At 39.9% G+C, this 24,434-nt stretch overlaps 3 protein-coding genes across 7 annotated transcripts in view; 1 reads left to right on the top strand and 2 right to left on the bottom strand.

Annotated features, from left to right (window-relative positions):
• The first annotated feature begins 1,386 nt into the window (after window positions 1-1,386).
• LOC307160773 (arylamine N-acetyltransferase, pineal gland isozyme NAT-10) lies at window positions 1,387-4,647 on the top strand. The gene is made up of 2 exons (XM_079874981.1): window positions 1,387-1,506; window positions 3,234-4,647. Exon 2 carries the CDS (start codon window positions 3,241-3,243, stop codon window positions 4,111-4,113), a length of 873 nt encoding a protein of 290 aa, XP_079731107.1. The 5' UTR covers window positions 1,387-1,506; window positions 3,234-3,240; the 3' UTR covers window positions 4,114-4,647.
• Window positions 4,648-5,989: 1,342 nt separating this feature from the next.
• LOC307160157 (UDP-glucuronosyltransferase 2A2-like) overlaps window positions 5,990-24,434 on the bottom strand; it is a 52,791-nt gene continuing 34,346 nt past the window's right edge. For all 3 annotated transcript variants that reach the window (XM_079874053.1, XM_079874054.1, XM_079874052.1), the window contains exon 2: window positions 5,990-7,924. In XM_079874053.1, coding sequence (XP_079730179.1) covers window positions 6,324-7,919 — 1,596 coding nt within the window. In that variant the 5' untranslated portion in view covers window positions 7,920-7,924 and the 3' untranslated portion in view covers window positions 5,990-6,323. The remainder of the gene's footprint in view (window positions 7,925-24,434) is intronic.
• The window catches only part of LOC307160159 (UDP-glucuronosyltransferase 2A2-like), a 45,174-nt gene continuing 34,352 nt past the window's right edge, over window positions 13,613-24,434 (bottom strand). For all 3 annotated transcript variants that reach the window (XM_079874057.1, XM_079874058.1, XM_079874056.1), the window contains exon 2: window positions 13,613-16,440. In XM_079874057.1, the coding sequence (XP_079730183.1) occupies window positions 14,840-16,435 (1,596 nt within the window). In that variant the 5' untranslated portion in view covers window positions 16,436-16,440 and the 3' untranslated portion in view covers window positions 13,613-14,839. The remainder of the gene's footprint in view (window positions 16,441-24,434) is intronic.

The raw sequence follows: 24,434 nt of genomic DNA, 5'->3' as shown, positions 1-24,434 counted from the left end.
ATCGACTGCCTGTCTTCTAATCTTCAACATGTTTTACAATAAACAATCCTTTTGTGAATGATATGTAGATTTTACTATGATAAAAAGGTTATTTTATAAGAGAAGGCAGAGAAGGGAATGTCGCGACATGCAGGTAGGACTAATTTACGCCATTACCATAGTATTTAATAGCAATATTGAGTGAAATTGTATATTGTCAAAAGAAATAAAAAAACACAGATGTTTTCTTTATTTTGCTTTCAGGTTTTACCAGTTATGATAAGACTTGACTCCTCAAGTGGAGGAGTTCAAGTATATTGGGGTCTTGTTCACGAGTGAGGGAAGGATGGAACGTGAGATTGACAGATGGATCGGTGCAGCTTCTGCAGTAATGCGGTCGCTGTACCGGTCTGTTGTGGTGAAGAAGGAGCTGAGCCGCAAGGCGAAGCTCTCGATTTACCGGTCAATCTACGTTCCTACTCTCACCTATGGTCATGAGCTGTGGGTCATGACCGAAACGACAAGATCCCGGATACAGGCAGCCGAAATGAGCTTTCTCCACAGGGTGGATTAGGGTGAGAAGCTCGGTCACTCGGGAGGAGCTCAGAGTAGAGCCACTGCTCCTCCACATCGAGAGGGGTCAGCTGAGGTGGTTCGGGCATCTTTTCCGGATGCCTCCTGGACACCTTCCCGGGAATGTGTTCCGGGCATGTCCCACCGGGAGGAGACCCCGGGGAAGACATAGGACATGCTGGAGGGACTATGTCTCCCGGCTGGCCTGGGAACGCCTCGGTGCCCCCCCGGAAGAGCTGGAGGAAGTGTCTAGGGAGAGGGAAGTCTGGGCATCCCTGCTTAGACTGCTGCCCCCGCGACCCGGCCCCGGATAAGCGGAAGAAGATGGATGGATGGATGGATAAGACTTGAATTGTAATGACTTATAACTGCATGCATATGACGCTGATATTTGGCATTTTATTGAATAAAGAGAAAATAAATAATTTAAATATAGTGTATAACTGCTGTGTGCCTAATGATGATGATATAATGCTGAATAATAATGAATGATGGTAAAAAAAGTTTGCAGTGACTAGTATTTTGCAGCTAATAGAGATATTCACGCTCTTTTTTTACGCAGTAAAGCACATTCCACAAACATTGCAGTCCTGCTGTACATTTACTAGCAATATAATACCAAATATAGAACATTTATTCACAAGACCAATGCGCTAATCCACAAGAAACTGATTAACGTAAAACTGTAACTGACTGTAACTGACTGGCATAAAACTTTGAACTGCGGGCACTGACGTCACTGCCATTACACGATAGGATGAGGTGCCTCACGAGATCCAAGTTAGCCGTTACGCTTTCTCCAATGGTAAGAGATACAGACCCTCTCATCTCCTTATAATAAGACAGTCTCTGGCCTCGCTCCGTTCCCACGCCTCTTGGACCCACCCACCCACAAATTTATTTAAACCTCTGACTCTACACTGTGAGACATTCACTCACTGGCTTCATCTAAGGGTAAGATTTTTATTTTAATTATTACTAAAATAATAAGAATTTAGACAGATCTTTTATTGTTTGTTCATGTTTCTGTTGATGTGTTACCACTCTTCTTAAACTTTTTTTCAGTAACACTTTACAATAAGGTTTCATTTGTTAACAAAAGTATGCTATATTAGTTAACATTAACTAAGAATGAACAAGACTTCTACTGCATTTATTAATCTTAGTTAATTTCAACATTTCCTAATACATTTTTAAAATCAAAAGTTGTATTTGTTAACATTAGTTAATTATCTGTGAACAAACATTAAATATTACTAAATGTAAAAATATATTGTTCACTGTTAGTTCATGTTAGTTAATACATTAACTAATGTTAACAAATGAGACTTTGTTTTTCTTACTGTTTTATCTCATTTTATCTTCTTTTTGTAGCTTCCATGCTCCCACATCTTCTTAAATCTTTCTGTTTCTCACAACTCCATTCTCACTTCCTATTTTTGGTTGCAATTTATGTTGTATTTAAGTATTTTTTTATGAAATATCACCTGCAATTCACATATCAGAACATATTTAATTTTAGTGACTAAAGAATGTAGGAAATGTTGTTGTTTAGGTACAAAACATAATTTTGTCATAAACATTGTTATTATGCAGTTAACTTGTAAAAACATATATTCTATTTGTTTTTCCAGTAGAAATATTGTAACATACAAAAAAAAAAAAAAAAGATAACCATAGAAGCAAAAAAAGATGTTTAATTGTTTTCTGCTGTGTGCCCTATAACATTAAAATTCAAGTCCCTACATTTTTCTTAAACTAACACTGCAGAATGGGCAAATTCTATTAAAGCAGAGCAACCCACTTCACAAAACAGAGCTGCAAACACAATAAGCTCATTTGACATGACAAACACCTCGCCTTGAATGTAAATGAGAATAAACAGAGAAAAGGAGCCTGAGAATGAACCAAATAAGTTCTGTCAAGAGCTGAGAATTTTCACTTCTCTTAGTAGACAAGTAATATATGTGAGCAAAAAGCAAATTATTATTAAAATGCCACGCATTTTTATTTTTATTTTTTGTTATTATAAGTGGATGCATTTGAAATGTATTAGAGTTAATATTTAACAGAACAACATTAGATACGAACAAATCATCTCAGCTGCGAGACACGCTGCTCAGCATGAATGTCACAACAAGTCGGATCCCATGATCAACTGGGTCTTCTTTAAACTAGAACATTACGAAACATGATGATGATTTTCAAATGTTTTACCTGATTTGCTTTAACCCACTGGAGACTAGGTTTATGGGTGGGCCAGTAAGTCATCATGAGTACATTTTGTGTGCTATTTTATGAGTACTGTGAATTCTGACATAATTCTATTTTCATATATGTTTTTCACCAATAGTATATAGTAGGGAAGTATGCGATTTTAGATGCAGTCTTTTGTGCAGTACTTGGTCATCTCAATTGAGACTAAGGACCCAAACACTCCCCCATCTGCAATTGTTGGGACAATACGATAGTCCCCCCCAAGCTCACCGAATTGTTTGCTGTGTTGCATTGTTTGGGATGACCAAATAAACAGAGTAATGTTTTGATAGCACCAGACACAGTGTTTATACTTTTCAGGAAAATTAACCCACAAATGGTTGTCACTACACATTGAATAGTATTTAATAAGATGAGGAAAAAATATTTCAGCTTTAAAACTGTTTTTGCATTGTTTCTTAAAGGACTCTAATGGATCTGAGAGGGTACTTCAACAGGATCGGGTTTACTGGCCAATATGACAAACCTGACCTGGACACTTTACGCACCATCCACAAGCTGCATGTTATGAAAATTCCATTTGAGAACCTCAGCATCCACTGCGGAGAGAAGAACACGACAGACCTGCACATCATCTATGATAAATTAGTCAAGAGCAATCGGGGAGGCTGGTGTTGTGAAAACAACCTCTTGTTCTCATGGGTCCTAAAGGAGATGGGTTACAAATACACCACACTAGGCTCCAAGGTGTTCAACAAGTTCAAAAATGATTTCCACCCCGTGGACTCTCATCTCATCAATCTGGTGGAGATTGATGGGAAGCCTTACATTACTGATGTGAGCTATGGAGTGTCATGCCAACTGTGGTATCCCTTAGAGATGGTCTCAGGTAAAGATCAGCCACAACCTCCAGGTGTGTTCCGCCTCCTAAACGATGGGATGAGGTGGGTTCTTGAGAAGACATCAAGAAAGCCAGTGGTCAAAGATAAGGTCTATGCTAATTCCAGCCTCCTTGACCATCGCCTGACGAAAACAATGTATTGCTTCCCATTAACACCCCGTAATAAAGAGCATTTCGTGGAGACGCTGGATTGCCTGCAGACCAGTCCAGATTCTCGGTTTGTGCTGAAGTCCATTTGCTCCCTTCAGACGCCCACAGGCTTCAGAGCTCTGATTGGCTGGACTTACAGTGAGATCACCTACAACCCGGAGGAGGACTCTGACTTTGTGGACATGAAGGAAATTCCTGACTGTGAAATAGAGGCTGTGTTGAGGGAAAAGTTTAATGTGGTGTTAGTTAATAAGTTCACACCTAAAAATAACAAAGCTAATTATTGCATGTAATGCTCAGAAGCATTACATAGGAATAGGAAGAAGAAAGCAGCAGTCAATAGCAGTAGGATTAGAGCAGCAAAAGCCAAGGCTCAAACAGATTATACAAAAGAAAACAAAGCAGTGAAGAGGAGTATCAAGAAGGATAAGAAAGACTATTTGAGTAGACTGGCAGCTGAAGCAGAGCAGGCAGCATTCAAAGGCAATATGAAACACATGTGTGACATCTATAATATAATGGCACTTTATTTTACAGTCCTGTTCCCCAAATACATACTATCTACTTATTTTAGTAATTATAATAACTGGGTAATAACTAACCCAGAACCTACCCCTAAACCTAACCTCTGTGGTGTCTTGATGTTTCTTATGATTTCTGAATGTTTTATTTTATCTAACATAGATATGGAGTCAATGTACTAAAGATTAAAAATGATTGACTCGTGTTTGTCTCAGTGACTGACAGATTAGCATGTATGCTAATACAGCTCTATAGTTTGTGTCAACAACAATGCATTTTGAATTACTGTCTGTTGAAAGAATCAATAGGGGATATTTAGAAACAATAATAAATTAATTGTAAATTTGATTTTTGTTTTGTTTTTATTTACTTCAATAAGTAATTTTGGTCATCACTTGATGTTTAATGTACAATTCAAGTCCAGCTGAGAATTATTCTTTTAAAGGGGTGGTATAATGCCCTTTTCACAAGATGTAAAATAAGTCTTTGATGTCCCCAGAGTGTGTATGTGAAGTTTTAGGTCAAAATACCCCACAGATATTTTTATATAGCATGTAAAAATTGTCAGTTTTTGAGGGTGAGCAAAAACGCACCGTTTTGTGTCTGTTCCTTTAAATGTAAATGAGCTGCTGCTCTCGGCACAGAGGGCGGAGCTTCAACAGCTTGCATTCACATGGACATGCACTGAAAATTTCTAAAACTTTTAGCCTTTTATGTTCAAACCAGATTCAGACAATGATGGAGAGACTCAAGAATAGGTGACAACATGCAGAATGCAACAGGACGTTTCTGAATGGTTAGTTGATGAATTTATTTAGCTTATGTGTAGTTATCTTCTAGTCATTGATTAGCATATTCTGTCTTGAAAATCTATAAATTGTGTTCCGGGGGATGGGTTTATGTAAATTTTAGGGTTAGTGATGTCACTAACCCGGGAGGAATGTCGTGTAGTCCCTACCAGCTGTTTGTTGTAGTCCTTAAAAAGTGAATTCTTTAAAAGAAAATATCTCTTTTTTAATATAAAGTTAAAAAAGTGAAATCATAATCAACCACCCCTTTAAAACCCTCATCAATTTCTAACAAAGTTTGTAAATGATTGTCAAGACCCTTGATGAAATAGCACACAGCACAGCATTGTTAATTCAAATCAGTTACTAAACTACTGGTCAGGTTAAGATTTTAAAAATCAGCAGATCTAAGTTTTGTACAGGTAAATAGTTTACAAACAACATGGACATGAACTTTTTTCCCAATATCGACATGTTAGATTAAAAAGTGCTAATTACACTGCCTCAAGTATATAAATTATACTTAATACTAATTATAACAGAAAGAAACTACATGTATAATAATTTTACAGATGTGGAATAAATTGGGTTTATTCACTGCACAATATATTTAAAATATGTTTGAGCTAACCCTGTGAAATGTTTGAAACTGAATTTTATAGGGCAAAAGTCAGAGTAATGACATTAATTAGGAAATATCACTGCCCCATACCATTTTTTTTACAGTATAGTATAGTAAATGTTATCTGATATTGAGAAATATTTTTCTGTTAAAAAAAAGAAAAGAAAAAGATTACGGCAAATACAGATACATGAACGCATAAAATATTTTAGAAAAATAAAATTACACATAGACAGGGAAAGTAACATTTTTTTATTCTGTACAACCCATTGAAATGAAAAGTGAGTCATACAAATTGTCATCTGAGATTCAGATTAAAAACTTTGGAAAAACCTTTACATTTTTATTTTATTTTGCATTAGTGTTACCAGACCTGCTTACTAGAGACTTTTGGCTTGCCTTTTGAAATATCCTGATGTTTTCAAGCCAGACATAACGTCATCATTAATTGCTGTAGTTTGATTCTCTTTTTCTCTAAAGTTCAGTCTGCAGTTCATTACATAAGTAATAATCAAAGTCATGGGACAGATATATAAGAATAATCCATGTCTATACTAAATATGCAAATGTGTTACTCAGTTTTCCTTTTTCTGCTGCAGCACTTGACACACAGATATCGAACTGTTAAAAATATAGATAGAGTGAATATCAGAACAACTGCAAACAATGTAACTGCAACATCTACTGAGTAATAGGAGTACCAAGGCAGTTTGTAGGACTCTGTACGGAGGTGAGCAGCACCTTTATGTCTCATTACAAACTCAATCCAGAAGAGGGCGCTGTCCAAAGGTTTAACTGGTTTGTCTCTGTGCAGGTGAGAGAGTCTCTGCATACTCAGTCTGTAAGATGGTTCATTGATTAATTCCTGTATGGCTGCATGCAGTGTGTTTTTATCTAAAGTTGCGATGGAAACGATCTTGGCTCCTCCCCTTTCTTGCAAACGAAGAAGATTGTCGTACTGGTCAAAAAAGAATGGAATTCCAACCACTGGAATACCATGGTACAAAGCTTCTTGAACCCCATTGGTTCCGCCATGTGCAACAAAAACTTTAGTCTTTGGATGCCCTAGAAGATCGTTCTGTGGCATCCAGTCAACCAGTAATGTGTTGTTCCCCAAAGTAGATGGTCTCTTTCCAGTGTATCTCCAAATTACCTTTTGCGGGAGCCGAGCAAAAGCAGTAGCTATTTCTGCTGTTAAATCATCTGGTAGGGCACTGATAAATGACCCTAAAGACATGATGATGACTCCATGCTCTCCAGAACTTTGCATGAAGTCTTCCAGATCATGTGGAAGGGCCTTTGATGGTTTACACTGAAAGCCTCCAATGTAGATAATATTTGGCATTGTTGGACGTGGAAATTCAAAAACAAAATCAACCCTCATAAGCCATATATCAGCCCCCTGGAGAAGTTCATAAAAATTTACAGGCGGATGGAAATATTTGTCACAAAGTGCTTGGTACTGTGGCAAATTAAAATAGCTGTACTGAAAGGCCATTAGGAAATAGTGGAAAACATTTTTTACTCGTTGAAAGAAGTTCATCTTGTCAGTGTTTCCAGATCCTGTGAAAGGGATGTAAGACATCGGTGAGGGAGCGATGTTAAAGTGCCCCTCACCAGTAGTGGTCCATCTCACATTATATACCATGGGTAACTTGAGTTTATGAGCCAAGAAAATGCCTGCACCCCATACTGGATCAGTAAGCATCAGATTGTACTGTTTTTCTTGCAGTGTCTTCATAATTTCCTCACTTTCAAACATGTTTGTTATAAGCTGACATATCATTTTATGCATTGCATACATGTCACTAACCACATCCAAAAACAGCTGTACTGCGCTCAGCCAGTGTCTCTTTCCTCTTTCATGGTCTATTGATTTGGAGATCATGTCTTCTACAAATTCTTCATCCATTCCTTTGGTGTTAGGTATGGTTATAGAGTTGTAATAAGTTGAATTCTCCTTTACGAACCAGCTATTATAGGTGCGTATTACATCAATGCTGTGCCCTTGACCATGTAAAGCCTTGATGAGGATGTCCATGTTCACCCAGTGACTTCCTTCCAAAGGCACCACCAAGATTTTGCCCCCATCACAGAGAGAACCAAAAAGGACTACGACTGTTATCCAGAGAGAGACAGAAACCATGTTCTTAGAAAATGGTGTCATCTTGCCTGTAAATAAAAAAATAATGAGATTACATAAAATCAGATAACATTATTTGTTTAGTTACTTCAGTTAATAATGTTGCCGACACTGTGCAGTACTGACGTAACAAAATAAAGAAATGAAATTGATTTAGAGTAGTAGCCAAGTTTATTTGTGTCACCTCGTTATCCGAATGCCTTGTCAGGCAAACCAGGCAAAATAGTTCATATTGAAGGCTCCAAGGTGGAATGACTTGTTGTTCCGGAAAAGCTGGTGCCTAGATAACGCAGTTCTGTGACACAGGGGGTCACCTCATACCAAACTCAGGGTCTGGGTGTCAGCCTTATCACTGATGAAGAGATGCTTCTGCCTACCATGTGTGGAAATGTACTATGTGTATCTATTTTTTAGCCAATCAGAATCATTCAACCTGACGTGATGACGTATAGTAAGTGATGTGTTAGAGTATAATTGATGTTGTTCTGAGAGTGTAACTCCTTGTGAATCTTGAAACTGACTTCTGCCTGATGAAACTGCAAACTATCTTCAGTAAAATTTTCTTCAATTGACTGCACATCTGACTCAGGGTCTTCATTCATCATTCTGGGTCTTTAACTGTCCCCAACAATATAGTTTATTATCTTACACAAATAGAATACCTTTGAAAATGTGAACAGCAGTTAAGCTTAACGTCAAAACTTTATTCACTTTTTGAAGAGCGCAAACTAAGTGTGAAGAGTGTGATTCATTTGCTTGCCATCTCAAGAATGAAGGGGCTGCTGATGAATATTCATGAAGCCTTGCCTAGTGGAAACAAATACCTCAGGATAACTGGCTCTTGGTTCATCAGTTTAACGCTCACAGTTAATTTTTCAGACCACGCAAATGCTAAAAAAAATTTTAAAAAAAAATTCAGAGTTATTTTTTACTTCATCCATGGATAATTATATGTACATGTGCTCTCTTTTTTATTTGTGACAGAGTGATCTGTCACCTCCATTAACGGATGCACTGGCTTTGATAAATCCTATCTGAAATCTATCTGTTATTTTAATATTTTGAATAGAATATCATCACTGAATTCCCTCACATCTGCTGCGGTTTATTTGTTTTCACATACATGCACTAAAGAACATCCGTTAGGGCTCTTAGAACAAAGGAGCTCATATTTGGAGAAATATTGATTTTTTATCACGTTTGCAAAATATTTCATCATACAGAATACCATTTCTATTAAGTTGAGTTCTATAGAGCTAAAACAACGTTTGTCAGTTATGACCTTAGCTGCACTTGAATCAACATGACCATAATTCTGCCAACTGCATGACGCTGTCCTGTACACTTCCTCATTCTGAGCTCTGTGAAAATCAAAGCCAAAGAAACATTTCTACACGTGAAACAAGAAGTTAATAAGCACACGATTACAATAGTTTATGTAATCTGTGTGATTTTCATGCGATTTGGGGTATATGCATATGAATAAAGAATGTTTACAGTATACATGCTAAGCAGGTGTAACAATTAGCTCCATATAAAATGCTAAATATAACATATTTTAACAACATTATATGACTAAAGTCTACATTAGATTGCGACCGGAAGTTCATACAAACACTCAATGGTTGTTTAAAGGGAGTTTTGAGTAAAAGTATAATCTTTTAAATTGTGTTTTTTTTTTTTTTTTTTAGAAAGACTTCAGATAATAGGTAGATTAATGTAGACTATAGTAGGATGAAAGTGGTGTAGATGGGCAATAAAGGCTAATAATGGCTGAATACAAACAAAAGAAAAACAAAAATAAATGAAGATTAAATCTCATACCAGCAGAGGTGTGAACGTTTTGTGAAGTGAGAACAATAGAACATGAATTGAGCAGTTATCCTTGCCAGACATTAGATAATAGACTGCAAATGGGTGTTTAAAGGGCAATACAATATTTTATTAGCATCTTATCAGCCTTCCCTAAAAACTCACGACGTAAAATTAATAGATTTAGAGATATCATCCTCAGATCTGAAATTCAGTTTAATGGTGGTTATAAGTTGTTATACTACATTCACATATTTTTATACATTTAAAAATTATATTCATAATTTTTTTTTTTTTTTATGTTTGAGCTTATATATCTCTATATTAATAACAGTCTGAGTAATTGAGTCTTAAACTGTAAACTCTAAAGTGTTGACATTCTATGTCGGTTATGTGTCTATTCAGAATGACTTATGAGCAGATACCTTTTTATTTTGGGTATGTCATTTATGCCCCACTTGCCAAAATGGGGATGTTGGGTAAAGGTGTTAATGGCAATCCACTTTTTAGGAGCACTGCCATCTGCTGTACTGGACAACTAACATATTTCTCACATGGGTGATGTTAAAGTCACCATGAAATAATAATATTATACTCAGTCCCCATTGTTGATCATTCATGCTGCATTGAGAATTGCATTAGTAAAACATCATTGTTCAGGGAGAAAACTGGACGATGTAATAGTTTTTTTTTTTTTTTTTTTTTGTGCCTTTTCTACATGTAAAAAAACACCAAGGCAGTAGGTTGAGGAGGTGACAAGAAGGAGCCAGATAGCAAATCTAGTAATAATGTCACTGATTAAACCCACTGCCTATCACTCAATAAAATAATCACATTGCTGAGTGTTTTTGAAAGTTTTGTATTTTGTTTGGTTTACTAATTAACATTACATTATCACTTGTGCTTTTAGGGGGCCAACTTTAACATTTATCTTAAAGGGATAGTTCACCAACAAATTTTAATTCTCTGATCATTTACTAACCCTCATGTTGTTCCAAATATGACTTTTTTTTTTTTTCTGTTGAACATAGAATTTATTCTAAGAAATGTCTTTTTTAAAATGTATTTATTTATTTTTTAATCCATACAATTGAAGTCAATAGGCACTAAAAGAGTTTGGTTATCAACATTCTTCAAAATATCTTCTTTTATGGTCAACAGAAGAAAGAAATTCACACAGGTTTGTAACAACTTGAGAGTGAGTAAATGATAACGTCTCGGTTACGTATGGTAACCCTCGTTCCCCGAGGAGGGAACGGAGACATACGTCATGACTGATGAATGGGGATCTCGCTTGAGAGACCAATCCACTTCGAGTGTAAACTAAACGAGCCAATGCACATTGGCATGCAATAATTGCACCAGCTGCTGTGCATTGCGGCACAAGCATATAATGAGCAGCAGGTGCGTCACATCTTTGTTTTTCTGCTGAGGAACCGGACTTGTGACTCAGCCGTACAGCGGAAGCTCAGCAGCTGTGGCGAGGGGACGTCCGTCTCCGTTCCGTCCTCGGGGAACGAGGGTTACCATACATAACCGAGACATTCCCCTTCGTCAGTCACTATTACGTACGCCTGTCGTGGAGGAATACACATATGGGCTCGACGCAGGGACTGCTACATATGGACCCTTTTGGATGTGGTTAGTGAAACGTTTGCAGTTCCAAGATTGAACATAACCCACCACCTTTCTTGGGTACAGTGAAGTAGGGGTTGTCGAACCCTGTCTTCATATCGGCTGGAGGGACCAGCTCGATCATGTCCTTCACCAGTAGGACAGATCTCTGCCCGCAAGACAGGGGCATCGCTGCTCCACACAGAGGTGAACTGGATGCTCCTGAACTTGGGAGGGCGCTGGGCGAACTGAATCGCATAGCCGAGTCTGATGGTACGGATGAGCCAGCGAGACGGGCTGGGGACGCTAGCCAGGCTCCCAGACACCATGCAAGCGGGACCAACGGGACCACGGACATAATCGGGGTGGAGCAGCGAGGTGGAACACAGGGACTCGACTCAGAAGGCACTGAGGCGGCCCGAAGTGGGGTCTGAGTGTGCTGTGCAACATTACCTGGTTCCAGGGTGGGGCAGAAGGTGCATGGGAAGGCCTGGTGGCTTCCCCGAAACGCACATTGCTGCCCGCTGGCGATAGAGGGGGACGGGAGTGGCAAGGCATGGAAGTGTCGCTCACTGCCATCCGCGCCCTCTTGAGACCCAGAGATAGAGAAGCTGCTCTTACTGAGAATTTGGGTACCGCTGACTCAATGTTATATGTATATGTTATGTATAATTCAATGTTAGGTTGCATAGTTTAGGTCAGCCGGAACCGGGAATACTCCCCATAAATCCTGATGTATTTGTTACATCATAAGAAGGATGGCATCTACGCTAATATTTGTCTCTCTGTTTATCCGAGGTTTACCGCAGTACGCCAGATCCAGGCCGTATCCAGATCTGATGAAGGACCTGCGCCTGGACACGATGACAACGCAGTCCTGGTCAGCCGGATCCCGGCCATATCCAGATCAGATGGTGGACCTGCACCTGGACCCATCCATGACGCATCCTGAAGTGCCAGCCTCATCAGCCCTGTGAAGGCCTCATCGACACGACAGCCATCAGCACTGATCCTCAGCAAACTCGTCTCCATACCGGCGTGATGACTCGGACTTCCAACCAGATGGAACAGGATAAATATTCTGAATGTTCTGATCTAATCTGACTTCTGACCTGTAATGCTGGCTGGATCATAATCATACACTGTTCGCTCGTTGGCCAGAGGAGAACTGGCCCCTGACTGATCCTGGGTTCTCCCAAGGTTTTTTCCTCCATTCTGTCACCTGATGGAGTTTTGGTTCCTTGCCACTGTTGCCTTGGTTTTTGGCTTGCTTAGTTGGGGACATTTAATATTCAACAATATTATTGATCTGACGATGATGCAATTTTCTTCTAGAAACAAGCTTTATTTTCATGTTATCACTGTGAAGCTGCTTTGATACAATCTGTATTGTAAAAAGCGCTATATAAATAAAAATGACCTGACTTGACTTGACTGAGATGTTGTTTGCAGTGGAACAGAATTTGATTAAACTAAAGATTCTCCACCTGGCCCTCCACCAGGAAAGAGCAGCTGACTCTGGGTCGACAGTCTCAGGGCTGCTGAGACAGGAGCGGCTCAAGCCTTTACGAGAAAGGGGAGATGAACAACGTGCCGACGTGGTCATGCTCTCATGAGAGAACATGAACCACCCACGAACGCAGTCTCAACACGCTTAAGCCCAGGCATGTGAAACAGCGATCGTGGCCGTCAAATGAAGACAGGAAACGACCGCATCCACATATACACGGTTTGAATGACATCTTGAAAAAGACGCAGTGTCAAACCATGTATGCTCTTTCAGGATACTGCTCTCTAACTACTACGTACGTTATGACTGGCGAAGGGGAACAGAATTTTCATTTTTGTGTGAACTATCCCTTTAAACTTTTTTCAGGAGTATTGGAAGTAATTTTTCACTTTGCAATCGCTACAAGTGAAATAAAAATGTGTTCATTTATTTATTTGACAAGTATTGTGAAAATGAGCAGTGATGACATAACACTTAATATCTGGAACTTTTCTGCATCTGTAAACTTGACATACTATATAACAAAAAAAAAAAAAAAAAAAAAAAAAAAAAAATTCTGCCGTATAATAATATTACAGATGGGCCTATCACAAATCAACTTAGGAAAATTAAGTTATCTGTAATATCATGCACATTCAATTTATAAAAGCAAAACTAAACCATTTTAGAATTTCTATTTATATAGGAATTTTCATTTATATACCATGTTTTATAACTTTTTATTTAGATCAACTAGAAATAATGATTTATTTACAAACTTTTTTTTAACTATTTTGAAATGTAAGTCAATTGGCTGAGGCCAGAGCCAATGGCAAAAGTCTTCGCACGTGGAGAGCCCGCCCCCTTTTGGAGGTTCTGCCCAGTTTTGGAGATTTGGAGATCTCCGGTCTGCAGCTCTTCCTACATGGTTTCAGCAGCAGTCAGTTTTCACCATAGTTTTGACAGAAGTGGAAATGGTTGAGCTGTGAAGTGGAGGAGAGACAGACAACACAGCAACGGCTTCTGATTCAGACAGTTTTATTTCGATCTCATTAAAAGCATCAAATCTTCCCACAAGTGCACAATGCAAATTACCATTACATGCAACACAAAACACACAAGGTTTTGTAAGCTCACTGTAAATTACACAAACACACACATATCCTGTGACAGCTGTAATTTAATGCACAAATAATGCACAGCCATTCACATTTGTTCTCTGCATAGAAGATATACAGTATGAACACGCTGTTGCATCTTTAATAACTTTTGATGCTTATTTTGCAAGGTTTTTATAAGCTTTTTGATCGGTTAAAGGGCCGTAAATACCGGTTACACTCACAGCGTGGATGAATCGTGTTTGTGTCAAAGACTCAGGATCTTATAGAGAACTTGTGCAATGCAGAAACTCTCAGAGTCTGGAACTGCAAAACAGATTGATCGCGTAAAACCATCCTTTGTGTAAAAAAATAAACTGTTGCAAATGTTTGAATGACTTCTTGTGTACATGGGGCAAAAAAGTTTCCGAAATAACCCTATTTGTACAGTTGCATCTTTCTTTTAGCTGCGCTTACAGTTTTGGCACGATTCTCTTGCTGAGTTTTGCAAGTGCGAAGAGGAGGGCGGGTCCACCTTCTTCATGTAGCCAATCAAATGAGCTTCTTGCTGACGCTCGATTTACTCTTATCTGATTGGTTCAATAAACACGCCAGTCACCAGAACACATCTTTATCTTCTTTTGGCTCAGCATAGGATAAGGACATCCAGTTTCAGGAAAAATTATGATACACCGATGAGTCATCAATCTACTATAGTACAAGAAAATGTCACATCCCGTGATACTCACACAAAGACAAATTTATACACGGAAGTTGAAAATAGCGCAAAAATGTTTAAAATTAACTACTTTTCTCCTACATTCAAAACTAACAGATAGTAATTAACTTCTATGATGTTCAACGCTCATAACTCACTTAAAATTACAGGAAATTTGGTTTATGTCTTCATGACCCTTTAATATGCAAATATGTCACTCAGTTTTCCTTTTTCTGCTGCAACACTTGCCACACAGAAATCTAATGTTTAAAAATAGTAAGAGAGTGAATATCAAAACAACTGCAAACAATGTAACTGCCACATCTACTGAGTAATAGGAGTACCAAGGCAGTTTGTAGGACTCTGTACGTAGGTGAGCAGCACCTTTGTGTCTCATTACAAACTCAATCCAAAAGAGGGCGCTGTCCAAAGGTTTAACTGGCTTGTCTCTGTGCAGATGAGAGAGTCTCTGCATACTCAGTCTGTAAGATGGTTCATTGATTAATTCCTGTATGGCTGTATGCAGTGTGTTTTTATCTAAAGTTGCGATGGAAACGATCTTGGCTCCTCCCCTTTCTTGCAAACGAAGAAGATTGTCATACTGGTCAAAAAAGAATGGAATTCCAACCACTGGAATACCATGGTACAAAGCTTCTTGAACCCCATTGGTTCCGCCATGTGCAACAAAAACTTTAGTCTTTGGATGCCCTAGAAGATCATTCTGTGGCATCCAGTCAACCAGTAATGTGTTGTTCCCCAAAGTAGATGGTCTCTTTCCAGTGTATCTCCAAATTACCTTTTGCGGGAGCCGAGCAAAAGCAGTAGCTATTTCTGCTGTTAAATCATCTGGTAGGGCACTGATAAACGACCCTAAAGACATGATGATGACTCCATGCTCTCCAGAACTTTGCATGAAGTCTTCCAGATCATGTGGAAGGGCCTTTGATGGTTTACACTGAAAGCCTCCAATGTAGATAATATTTGGCATTGTTGGACGTGGAAATTCAAAAACAAAATCAACCCTCATAAGCCATATATCAGCCCCCTGGAGAAGTTCATAAAAACGTACAGGCGGATGGAAATATTTGTCACAAAGTGCTTGGTACTGTGGCAAATTAAAATAGCTGTACTGAAAGGCCATTAGGAAATAGTAGAAAACATTTTTTACCCGTTGAAAGAAGTTCATTTTGCCAGTGTTTCCAGATCCTGTGAAAGGGATGTAAGACATTGGTGAGGGAGCGATGTCAAAGTGTCCCTCACCAGTAGTGGTCCATCTCACATTATATACCATGGGTAACTTGAGTTCATGAGCCAGGAGAATGCCTGCACCCCATGCCGGATCCGTAAGCATCAGATCATACTGTTTTTCATGCAGTGTCTTCATAATTTCCTCACTTTCAAACATGTTTGTTATAAGCTGACATATCATTTTATGCATTTCATACATGTCACTAACCATATCCAAACTCAGCCGTACAGCGCTGAGCCAGTACCTTTTTCCTTTTTCATGGTCGATTAGTTTGGAGAGCATGTCTTCAAGAAATTCTTCATCCATTCCTTTGGTGTTTGGTATGGTTATAGAGTTGTAATAAGTTGAATTCTCCTTCACAAACCAGCTATTATAGGTGCGTATTACATCAATGCTGTGCCCTTGACCATGTAAAGCCTTGATGAGGATGTCCATGTTCACCCAGTGACTTCCCTCCACAGGCACCACCAAGATTTTGCCCCCATCACAGAGAGAACCAAAAATAATTACGACTGTTATCCAGAGAGAGACAGAATCCATGTTCTTAGAAAATGGTGTCATCTTACCTGTAAATGATAAAATAATTGGATCACGTAATTTTGGATAATATTATTTGTGTAGTTACTTCTGGTAATAATAATGTTGCCGACACTGTGCAGTACTGACATAACAAAATAAAGAAATTAAATAGATGTAGAGTAGTAGCCAGGTTTATTTGTGTCACCTCGTTATCGAAATGCCTTGTCAGGCAAACCAGGCAAAATAATTCAGATGGTTACTCTTAAACAAACTCATTCATGAATTCATATGAAAATGTGAACAGATGTAGTTAACGCCAAGCCTTTATTACCTTTTTGAAAAGCGTGAATAACATTTATAGTTAAATTCTCTAACGAAGTATATTGATAAAGGAAGAAGGAGACAGGAACCGGCAAATGTTTCACATACTTTAATTAATTCCATATAAAACAGACGATTGCTGCACTCACATAAACAAAACACAACGTAAATCCAGGACTGGTCCTCTCTCGTCCTTCACTGTCATCGCTCCTCCTTTTATGCTTCCGTAGCTCCTCAGTGAGAGATAAGCCATTCTCTCACAGCTCTCGGTCCTTCCCTGCTTGCCACATACCCCCATCGCCCCTCGCAGGCCGAGGGTACTCACGAGGGGCCAGTCATGGCCAGAAAAGGAGATGGAAGCAAGAGGAGTGACAAAGACAAGAGAAGGGAGAGAGAGACAAAAAATAGGTCAGTTTCCCAAAACACACTGCCATTCGGTCCCCCACCAGCTGGGTGAACTCCTCCTCGATGCCTGGCGGTGGCGGTGGCGCTGGATAGCCCTCGGTGGATGGCTTGACACTTCTCCGCCGTCTGGTGGATGCCGATGGCTCCTTTGGGTTCGGGCAGTCAGCAGTAGTCCCCCATTCCCTGCTCCTCCACAACCCAAACAGCCGGCAGCAAATTTCGCCCGTCCCCCCTGGCAACTCACTTCAGCTGACAGCCTTGAGTGTCTATGGCGGAAGACTCTGCTCAGCAATGCTGGATGGCACCGCAGATTCCCCATAGCGGATTCACTGTCGTCGCTCCTCCTTTTATGCTTCTGTAGCTCCTCCTTGAGAGATACGAGGCCGGTGTGGCGCAGGTGAAGCTTATTATCAATCACGCTGCCGTCCGTTCTCTCATGGCTCTCGGCCCCGCCCTGCTTGCCACTAATTAATTTGCTTGTTATCTCACAAATAATGGGGCTGACAGATGAATATATTCATGAAGCCTTGTCTAGTAAAACCAAATATCTCAGTATAGCTGGCTCTTGGTTCGTCAATTTAACACTCACAATTAAATAAATAAATAAAACCAAACTTATTTTTTTAACTTCATCAATGGATAATTAACATGTTCTCTCTTTTTCATTGTGACAACGTGATCTGTCATCTCCACTAAAGCACTGGTTTACATCAAGTCTAAGCATTTCACCTTAGAGCAAAAAATCAACAGTTAAAGGGATAGCTCACCCAAAAATGAGTCAATTTTCAAAATTATGTCATTATTCACTGACCCTCATGTCATTCCAAACCCATTAGACTTTTGTTCTTCTTCAGCTCAAACGTTATGCGTAGGACACAAGAATGAACCTCATTGGTTCTTGCACGTCAAACGAACATGCTTGAGCATTCGTTTACCACAACTGATGTGTGAGTTGATAAATGTTTATATGTGAATAAAAGCCTAATCTGTTCATCATATGAAGCAAATGAGTCTCTTCAGAAAATCTTGGACTAAGCCGCTCAATTTATATGGATTAGTTTTACGATCACTTAGAAAGCCCTCAGCTCTTTTCTTAAAAAAGATCTTCATTTGTATTCCGAAGATAAATGAAAGCCTTACGGGTTTGGAACAACATGAGGGTGAGTAATTAATGTAATGATTTTTTGGGGAACTAACCCTTTAACACGTCAATTACATCCATATATCCATTCAGACCCTTTTACACAAAGAAACATATTTCTGTCATGACAACTCTCAGAGTGATTGGCATGGTAATGGTATGACAATGTTGTAAGTTTGGTCTTGGCAGAATAGATCTACTACATTGCTGCTGCTGCTTTTATTGCTGCTGCTGGTGTAGGTTATTGCTGCTGCTGCTGCGGTAGAGCAAGTAAGAGACTTGCTACTGCCAATACATACACGACACTCTGCTGTGAGCAAGTAAGACAAGCTGCTGCTGTACAATATAGGGTACATTAATAACCCGTAGCACATCTATACAGGTGGAGCTGGGGAAGGTGGAGGGTTTCTGAAAGCACGCTGCACTGCTAGAGCAAATGCCACCCAAGTATTTGAAGGTTGAGCAGCGAGAGGAAAAGGACCTATTAGCCTGCACCACCTAGAGTTTCATGCCAGAACTTTGTATACATACACATGTAAACGCTCTCTCTCGTGTTTTTTTTGTTTGTTTGTTTGTTTGTTTTTTTCAACTTATCTTTATGTTTATATGCGTTAGGGTTCAATCTGTTTTTCGGGTTGCACTGCTGTCTGTGTAGCGTGATTTTGTTCCCAAACCACTTCACCAGAAATCCCACCCTGCAGCTAATTTCATTGGTTAGGATTACATAACAGTGACGGGTAGGCTTAGGGATCAGTGTTTGTTGTAGGCAGTCATTACTGTGATTGACATGACCAATACAATTTTAATAATCTGCTGCAGGGTGGAGTTCCCACTGAACTGGTTTGATGGAAACTCTTTAGGAGCACTGTATTTCTCACATGGGTGATGTTAAAGTCACCATGAAATCAAAATGAACAATTCTTATTTTTTTAAGGGGATATTGCAGTAGACTATTTATTATGAATGATTTATCTGTGCGCATCATTATAGGTTAAAATTCATGTGCCCTCCTAATCTTTTATCAGAATAACTTTCCCTAACTCTTCCAGTGAAATCTCTTCTCTGATGACGTGTTTTTGGTGTGAGGGCGAGACAACCTTACTCACATATGATCACAGCAATAGCAAATGATGATGATCCAACAATCAAATCAATTCCCAATGGACAAAATCATGTCCCACCCTCAGGGCTTGACATTAGGTGCGTTCGACCAATCAGTGTATAACATCAAAGTACCGTGAGAGCGATTAGAGTGCAAATGGCTCCGTATGTTTTTGAATTGCTCTCATGGCACTGTGATGTCATACACCGATCGGTCTGCGCAGCGCCGCTTCAAGTCAAACACACCTACCACCAGTCAACCCACTAAACGCGACTGGATTTCAACAATGGCACTAGCCACTTAAGCGGGTTGAATTTTACATTCAGTTAAATAAATATATGCACTGTGGGTTTCAGAGTGAAACATGACACCTTAATTATTTACATGCTTGCAGGTTACGGGCTCTATTTTAACGATCTGAAACGCAAGTATCAAGCGCGAAATGCAAGTAACTTTGTGGGCGGATCTTGGGCACTGTTGCTATTATACCGGCGGGATGAATGAATCTTGTGCCCGACGCAAATCTAAATTGAGTTGGTCTGAAGTAGCTACATTACTCATAGGTGTGGTTTGGGTGTAACATGCAATAAACCAATCAGAGCATCATCTCACATTCCCTTTAAAAGCAGGCGCACTTGTTCCATGGCGGATTGCTATTATAACGGCGGATTTGCCAGGCGCATGCCAGGAGCTGTTCACAGCCGAGGAGACCAACGTTCTCATCAGGGGCGTAAAAGACAGAGAAGTGACATTGTGAGGATGGGAGAAACCCACCCAAATTAGCTTCGGTTAAACAGGCGTATAATAATTTGGGTAAAGGTGTAAGCTAGATTTATGCCTATTTTTTCACATCTTCATGGACACCACAATGATTTCCCTCGTGTGGAATATTTTTCCTTGTAATTATGTATGGTTTGCAAAAATTGGAACTGCTGCGTCTGTGTGTAGATGAGAGAAGCAAAGTGTATGCGGGTTGTGCACATGCTACATTATGGCCAAGCATGCGCCCTTAAAATAGTATCTGAATAACACGCCAGAATTGTTTTCTGGAACTGCAAAATAGCACCAGGGAACGTTTGCACCGGAACATGCCTCCTCTTTTTGCTGAACCACCCCCGGGAGCGCAAGTTCATTCCTTAATTTACCGACGTGCGTCTGTGGAGGGAAAAGTCCGCTGTGCGTCGGGTGCAGAATAGGAATGATACATGCGTCGGTGAACAAAGTCAATTGCGCTGGGTGCAAGATAGGGCCCTACATGTTTCTTCCAGTGTTACAGAGCGGCTCAGTTCACAGCAAATGCTGCTCCACACAAACTCAGTTTCTGCATGTGCTGTTTGTTTGGGTTTCCAATAATATACATTTGGGAACGCATATAAAGTCTAATGTGCTTTGTGTTTCAAAGTGTTGCACTGTTATCATTTAAATGAGTAGAGCATGTCTCAGCAGCTCATTTAACAAACTCCATCTCTGCATATCCTGTGAGAGTGGGTTGCTTATAACTTTCACCTGGAAACACAATGTGCGCTATTTCAACGGATTTGTAATTTGTAATGTAAATGATTTATAAACCAACACCACAGGAGAATACACCAATGTTTTTAAATATGCAAATTGTTGTTCTTCATGATTTCAAAATAAAAGTTTACTGTAAATAAAAGTTTTAAAATAAGAGTTTGCATGTTTTGATGTCCCCATGTTCTTGTTCAAGAAATTACACTGGCTGTAGCATTTCTATTGTAAATAATATTAAAGATTAAGTGGACATTTGAATTAAATGTTTGGTCAAAGTTAAACAAGGATTTGATCATGCTGTAAAGTGTAAGAACAACAATCACCAGGCTGTTGGCACCCTCTACAGGCTCTTGTTATAATACACAATTTACATAAGATGATTATGTTTGTATTAAGTATATTATGTAGTTTAACAGTATTGCTCAATAAAACCAAATGATTACTTGCTTTGGATACTTTATTTGAACCAATTATTATTGTAGCCGATGGTAGTACTTCCCTTTACAGATTGATAGGGGCGTGCCTTATTTCACTTGTTTTATTTGGCCTATAAAGGCAGCTGTAGATGTCTTAGGATTGTGTGTGTCTTACAGTTGGTTTCTCGTTTGGGATTTTGCGGCTGTATTTTTATTAGGGATGTCCCGATCAGGTTTTTTTGCCCTCGAGTCCGAGTCCGAGTCATTTGATTTTGAGTATCTGCCGATACCGAGTCCCGATCCGATACTTCTATAATACATAAAAAAAGAATAAAGAAGAGCGAAAAAACAGATCCAGGATGTTCCTTATTTTTTATTTAATTCACCTTATTTTAACATTCAACAACTCTGTTAACAAACAGAGCACTTCTGTGAGGTAGCTTGAACAATCAAGTAATAAATAAATTCTTCACTTTTGGACTTTAGTGCAACAGTAAATATAAAAAAAAGTCTAATATATAAACAAATAGCACCTCAACTTAAAATACCCGGTAGGCATTTAAACAAATAAAAAATAAAAGTGTCACAGTGTTTGCAAAGCCAGTAATGTGCTTTTAGGAACTGCACTCCTAACTCTTACGGCGGTTTCACACTGCACTGTTAGCAGAGCGTTTTTTTTTCGCTGCCCATGTTAACAGATTAGAGCATTAGGCCTACGCCGGTTTCACACCGCAAGCGTCAGCGGCGCGTGAGCAGCGCGTATTTTTTCCGGCGTCCATGTTATTCAATGAGTGCATTCACACCGCACGCAGAGGCGGCGTGGCAGCGCGTAGCAGGAGCAGAGCAGGAGCAGCAGTGCAGCGATCGTTTCGGCGCCGAGTCTATTTTTGCTGCGCCGCTTACGCTGAATTAAAGTGACAATGCATTGATCATGGCCAAAATACACAGCAGTTTCATCCAAAAAGCGCATTGATGATATCTATTGTGTTTTAAACAGTCAATCAAATGACCAAAAACAATTTAAAAAGAAAACAAATGTCCGTTGCCTGAACAATAAAAACAAAGGTGAACCAAAAGTTATATAAATGAAATTATTAATAAAATAAGCTTCTTGACAATTCTTTTCTCTTAAATGTATTTGAAAATGAAAAAAAGCAATGCCAACTTATCCATTATAGAGTAGCCTACTCTGTCTGTACACACGCCGCGGTTCAGCCGCGCATGACAAACGCTGCCAGTGTGAAAGTAAAACGCGCGTGTCCTGCTCCTGCTTACCATACGCACTGCTCCTGCGCTGCTTACACTCTGCTAACGCGTGCAGTGTGAAACCGGCGTAACTTTGTGCCACCGCATAACTATAGATGTGTTAAAAAATAATGAGAATATAAATATATATATCCGAGTCCTGATCGGGAGGTAACGTCCGATTCCGATCGAGTCTGAAAACACGTGATCGGGCCCGATTTCCGATCATGTGATCGGATCGGGACATCCCTAATTTTTATTATCAAAATAATCTTTAGCGTATCATCTTGTGAGCTAAGTGTATTGTCACACACCTAATAAAACAATTTCACAAAAACAAAAGTGAAAATACTGAGTGCCTAGTAAATTTGGAAAACCACTAGCCACAGAGGCTGGTGAGCAAAAGAGTTAATATCAAGCCCTGCCGGCCTACATTTTTTCTTGTTTGAGAAGCCATTTCAGTCGGATATACATCACAATAGGGAAGAAAATACTTTTGCAACTGCTGTTTTATCCCGACTTCAATTGTTTGTTTTTTTAATGTCAACATGCACTAGATGACTGTCTCCGTGTCTCACGCTCGAGACCCTGCCTTCTTTTCCATTCATCAGTGCTTCGATTCTGCAGTTACTTTTTCATTATAGCCTAGTAACCGCTGTACTATAGTACCTACAATATTAAGCATCTTTTTTAAAGAGCAAAAACACATTCTGTGTTGTAGTGTCATTCTTGTCTAATAAAGAAAAACAGCTGAGACAGAAAGAGTTCCCTTCTGATACGGTTTACTCGCAGTGTGACAACTACTGACACTTATTGGGAAAACTCTGCTTTTCTCCAAATACTGAAGAATGATGGGTTCACATGCACAGACAAATGGCTTTTCAGCCTGCCGAAACAGTTGGGGCCGACTGCTTAAGTCATACTGAAAGCAATTTTCGTCAGAATTTTTCTCCTTCAGCGCAAAGATCATCTCACTGACTCAGAAGAAGAAAATATAAAAGAAGCCTTCCTGCTCGCCGTGGAAAAAAACCCAGCAGCGGATTATTGGCGCTGACAGCTCGACAGCTGAGAATGGTGCTTCTCCCCAGCGGCTATCCTGTGAGACTAATTGAGAAGATTTCACTCTAAAAGAGCATATTTTTGGCAGCGTTTGTTTCAAAACTCTGCGCCACGAGTATGTCACATACAGGGCTTCCCTGTTCTCCACCATTCTCTCCCTGAGAGGAAGAAACAACGGAGTCGCAGGGCTGAGTGGATGGGACTGAGTGAGCTCAAGCTGGCCCATATCCTACGTGCCTCATTCTCCCTACAGCGAGGGAATCCCCTGGGTGCCCGGAAGTGCCTGCCCACAGTCGTCTCGATGAATGGTTCCTGCAGCCGGGACACCATCAATGAACTCCCTGCCAGAGACCTACCCCTTTCGTTCATGATGAACTTACCATCATGAACGGTTGTGCTGCGCATCACCCACACCATTGGTGGCGGCAGCAAAAGCTTCCCCCTGGAGGGAGCCGTCACCACAACTCTGCCCGCCCACGGCCCTGGGATGAAAATCCAAGGCTGTTCATCCCTCTAAGCCATGCAGGGCCACATCTGCCCTCTGGCCAGAGCCTACTCTGCGGCCTGTCAAGCTGGATCCACTCTCCACACGATGGCGGTCCTTCAAGTGTTTCAAGCCAAACTCCTCTGCACTATGAATGAGTCCATTCCAGACCTTGCTGCTTTCAAGGAGCTGTGCAGCGCAAAAGACCTTGCTCTGCGCCCTACTAAGACTTCGGCCCAGGCAATCAGCCATATGATGGTCAGTTTGGTGGTGCTCAAGCTCCACCCAAAGTGCCGGTCCTAGACTTCTGGGGGCCCTAAGCAACACTTTGTAAGGGTGCCCCTTTCAAAGCATTC

The sequence above is a fragment of the Squalius cephalus genome (assembly GCF_949319135.1).
Source record: "Squalius cephalus genome assembly, chromosome: 6".
Classification (NCBI taxonomy): domain Eukaryota; kingdom Metazoa; phylum Chordata; class Actinopteri; order Cypriniformes; family Leuciscidae; genus Squalius; species Squalius cephalus.
Note: the sequence above shows the minus strand (reverse complement) of the source record. Positions and strands in the feature narration are given on the sequence as shown.

Excerpts from the sequence above, each read along its gene's own strand:
- LOC307160773 (XM_079874981.1), top strand. The coding sequence starts at position 3,241 with ATGGATCTGAGAGGGTACTTCAACAGGATCGGGTTTACTGGCCAATAT.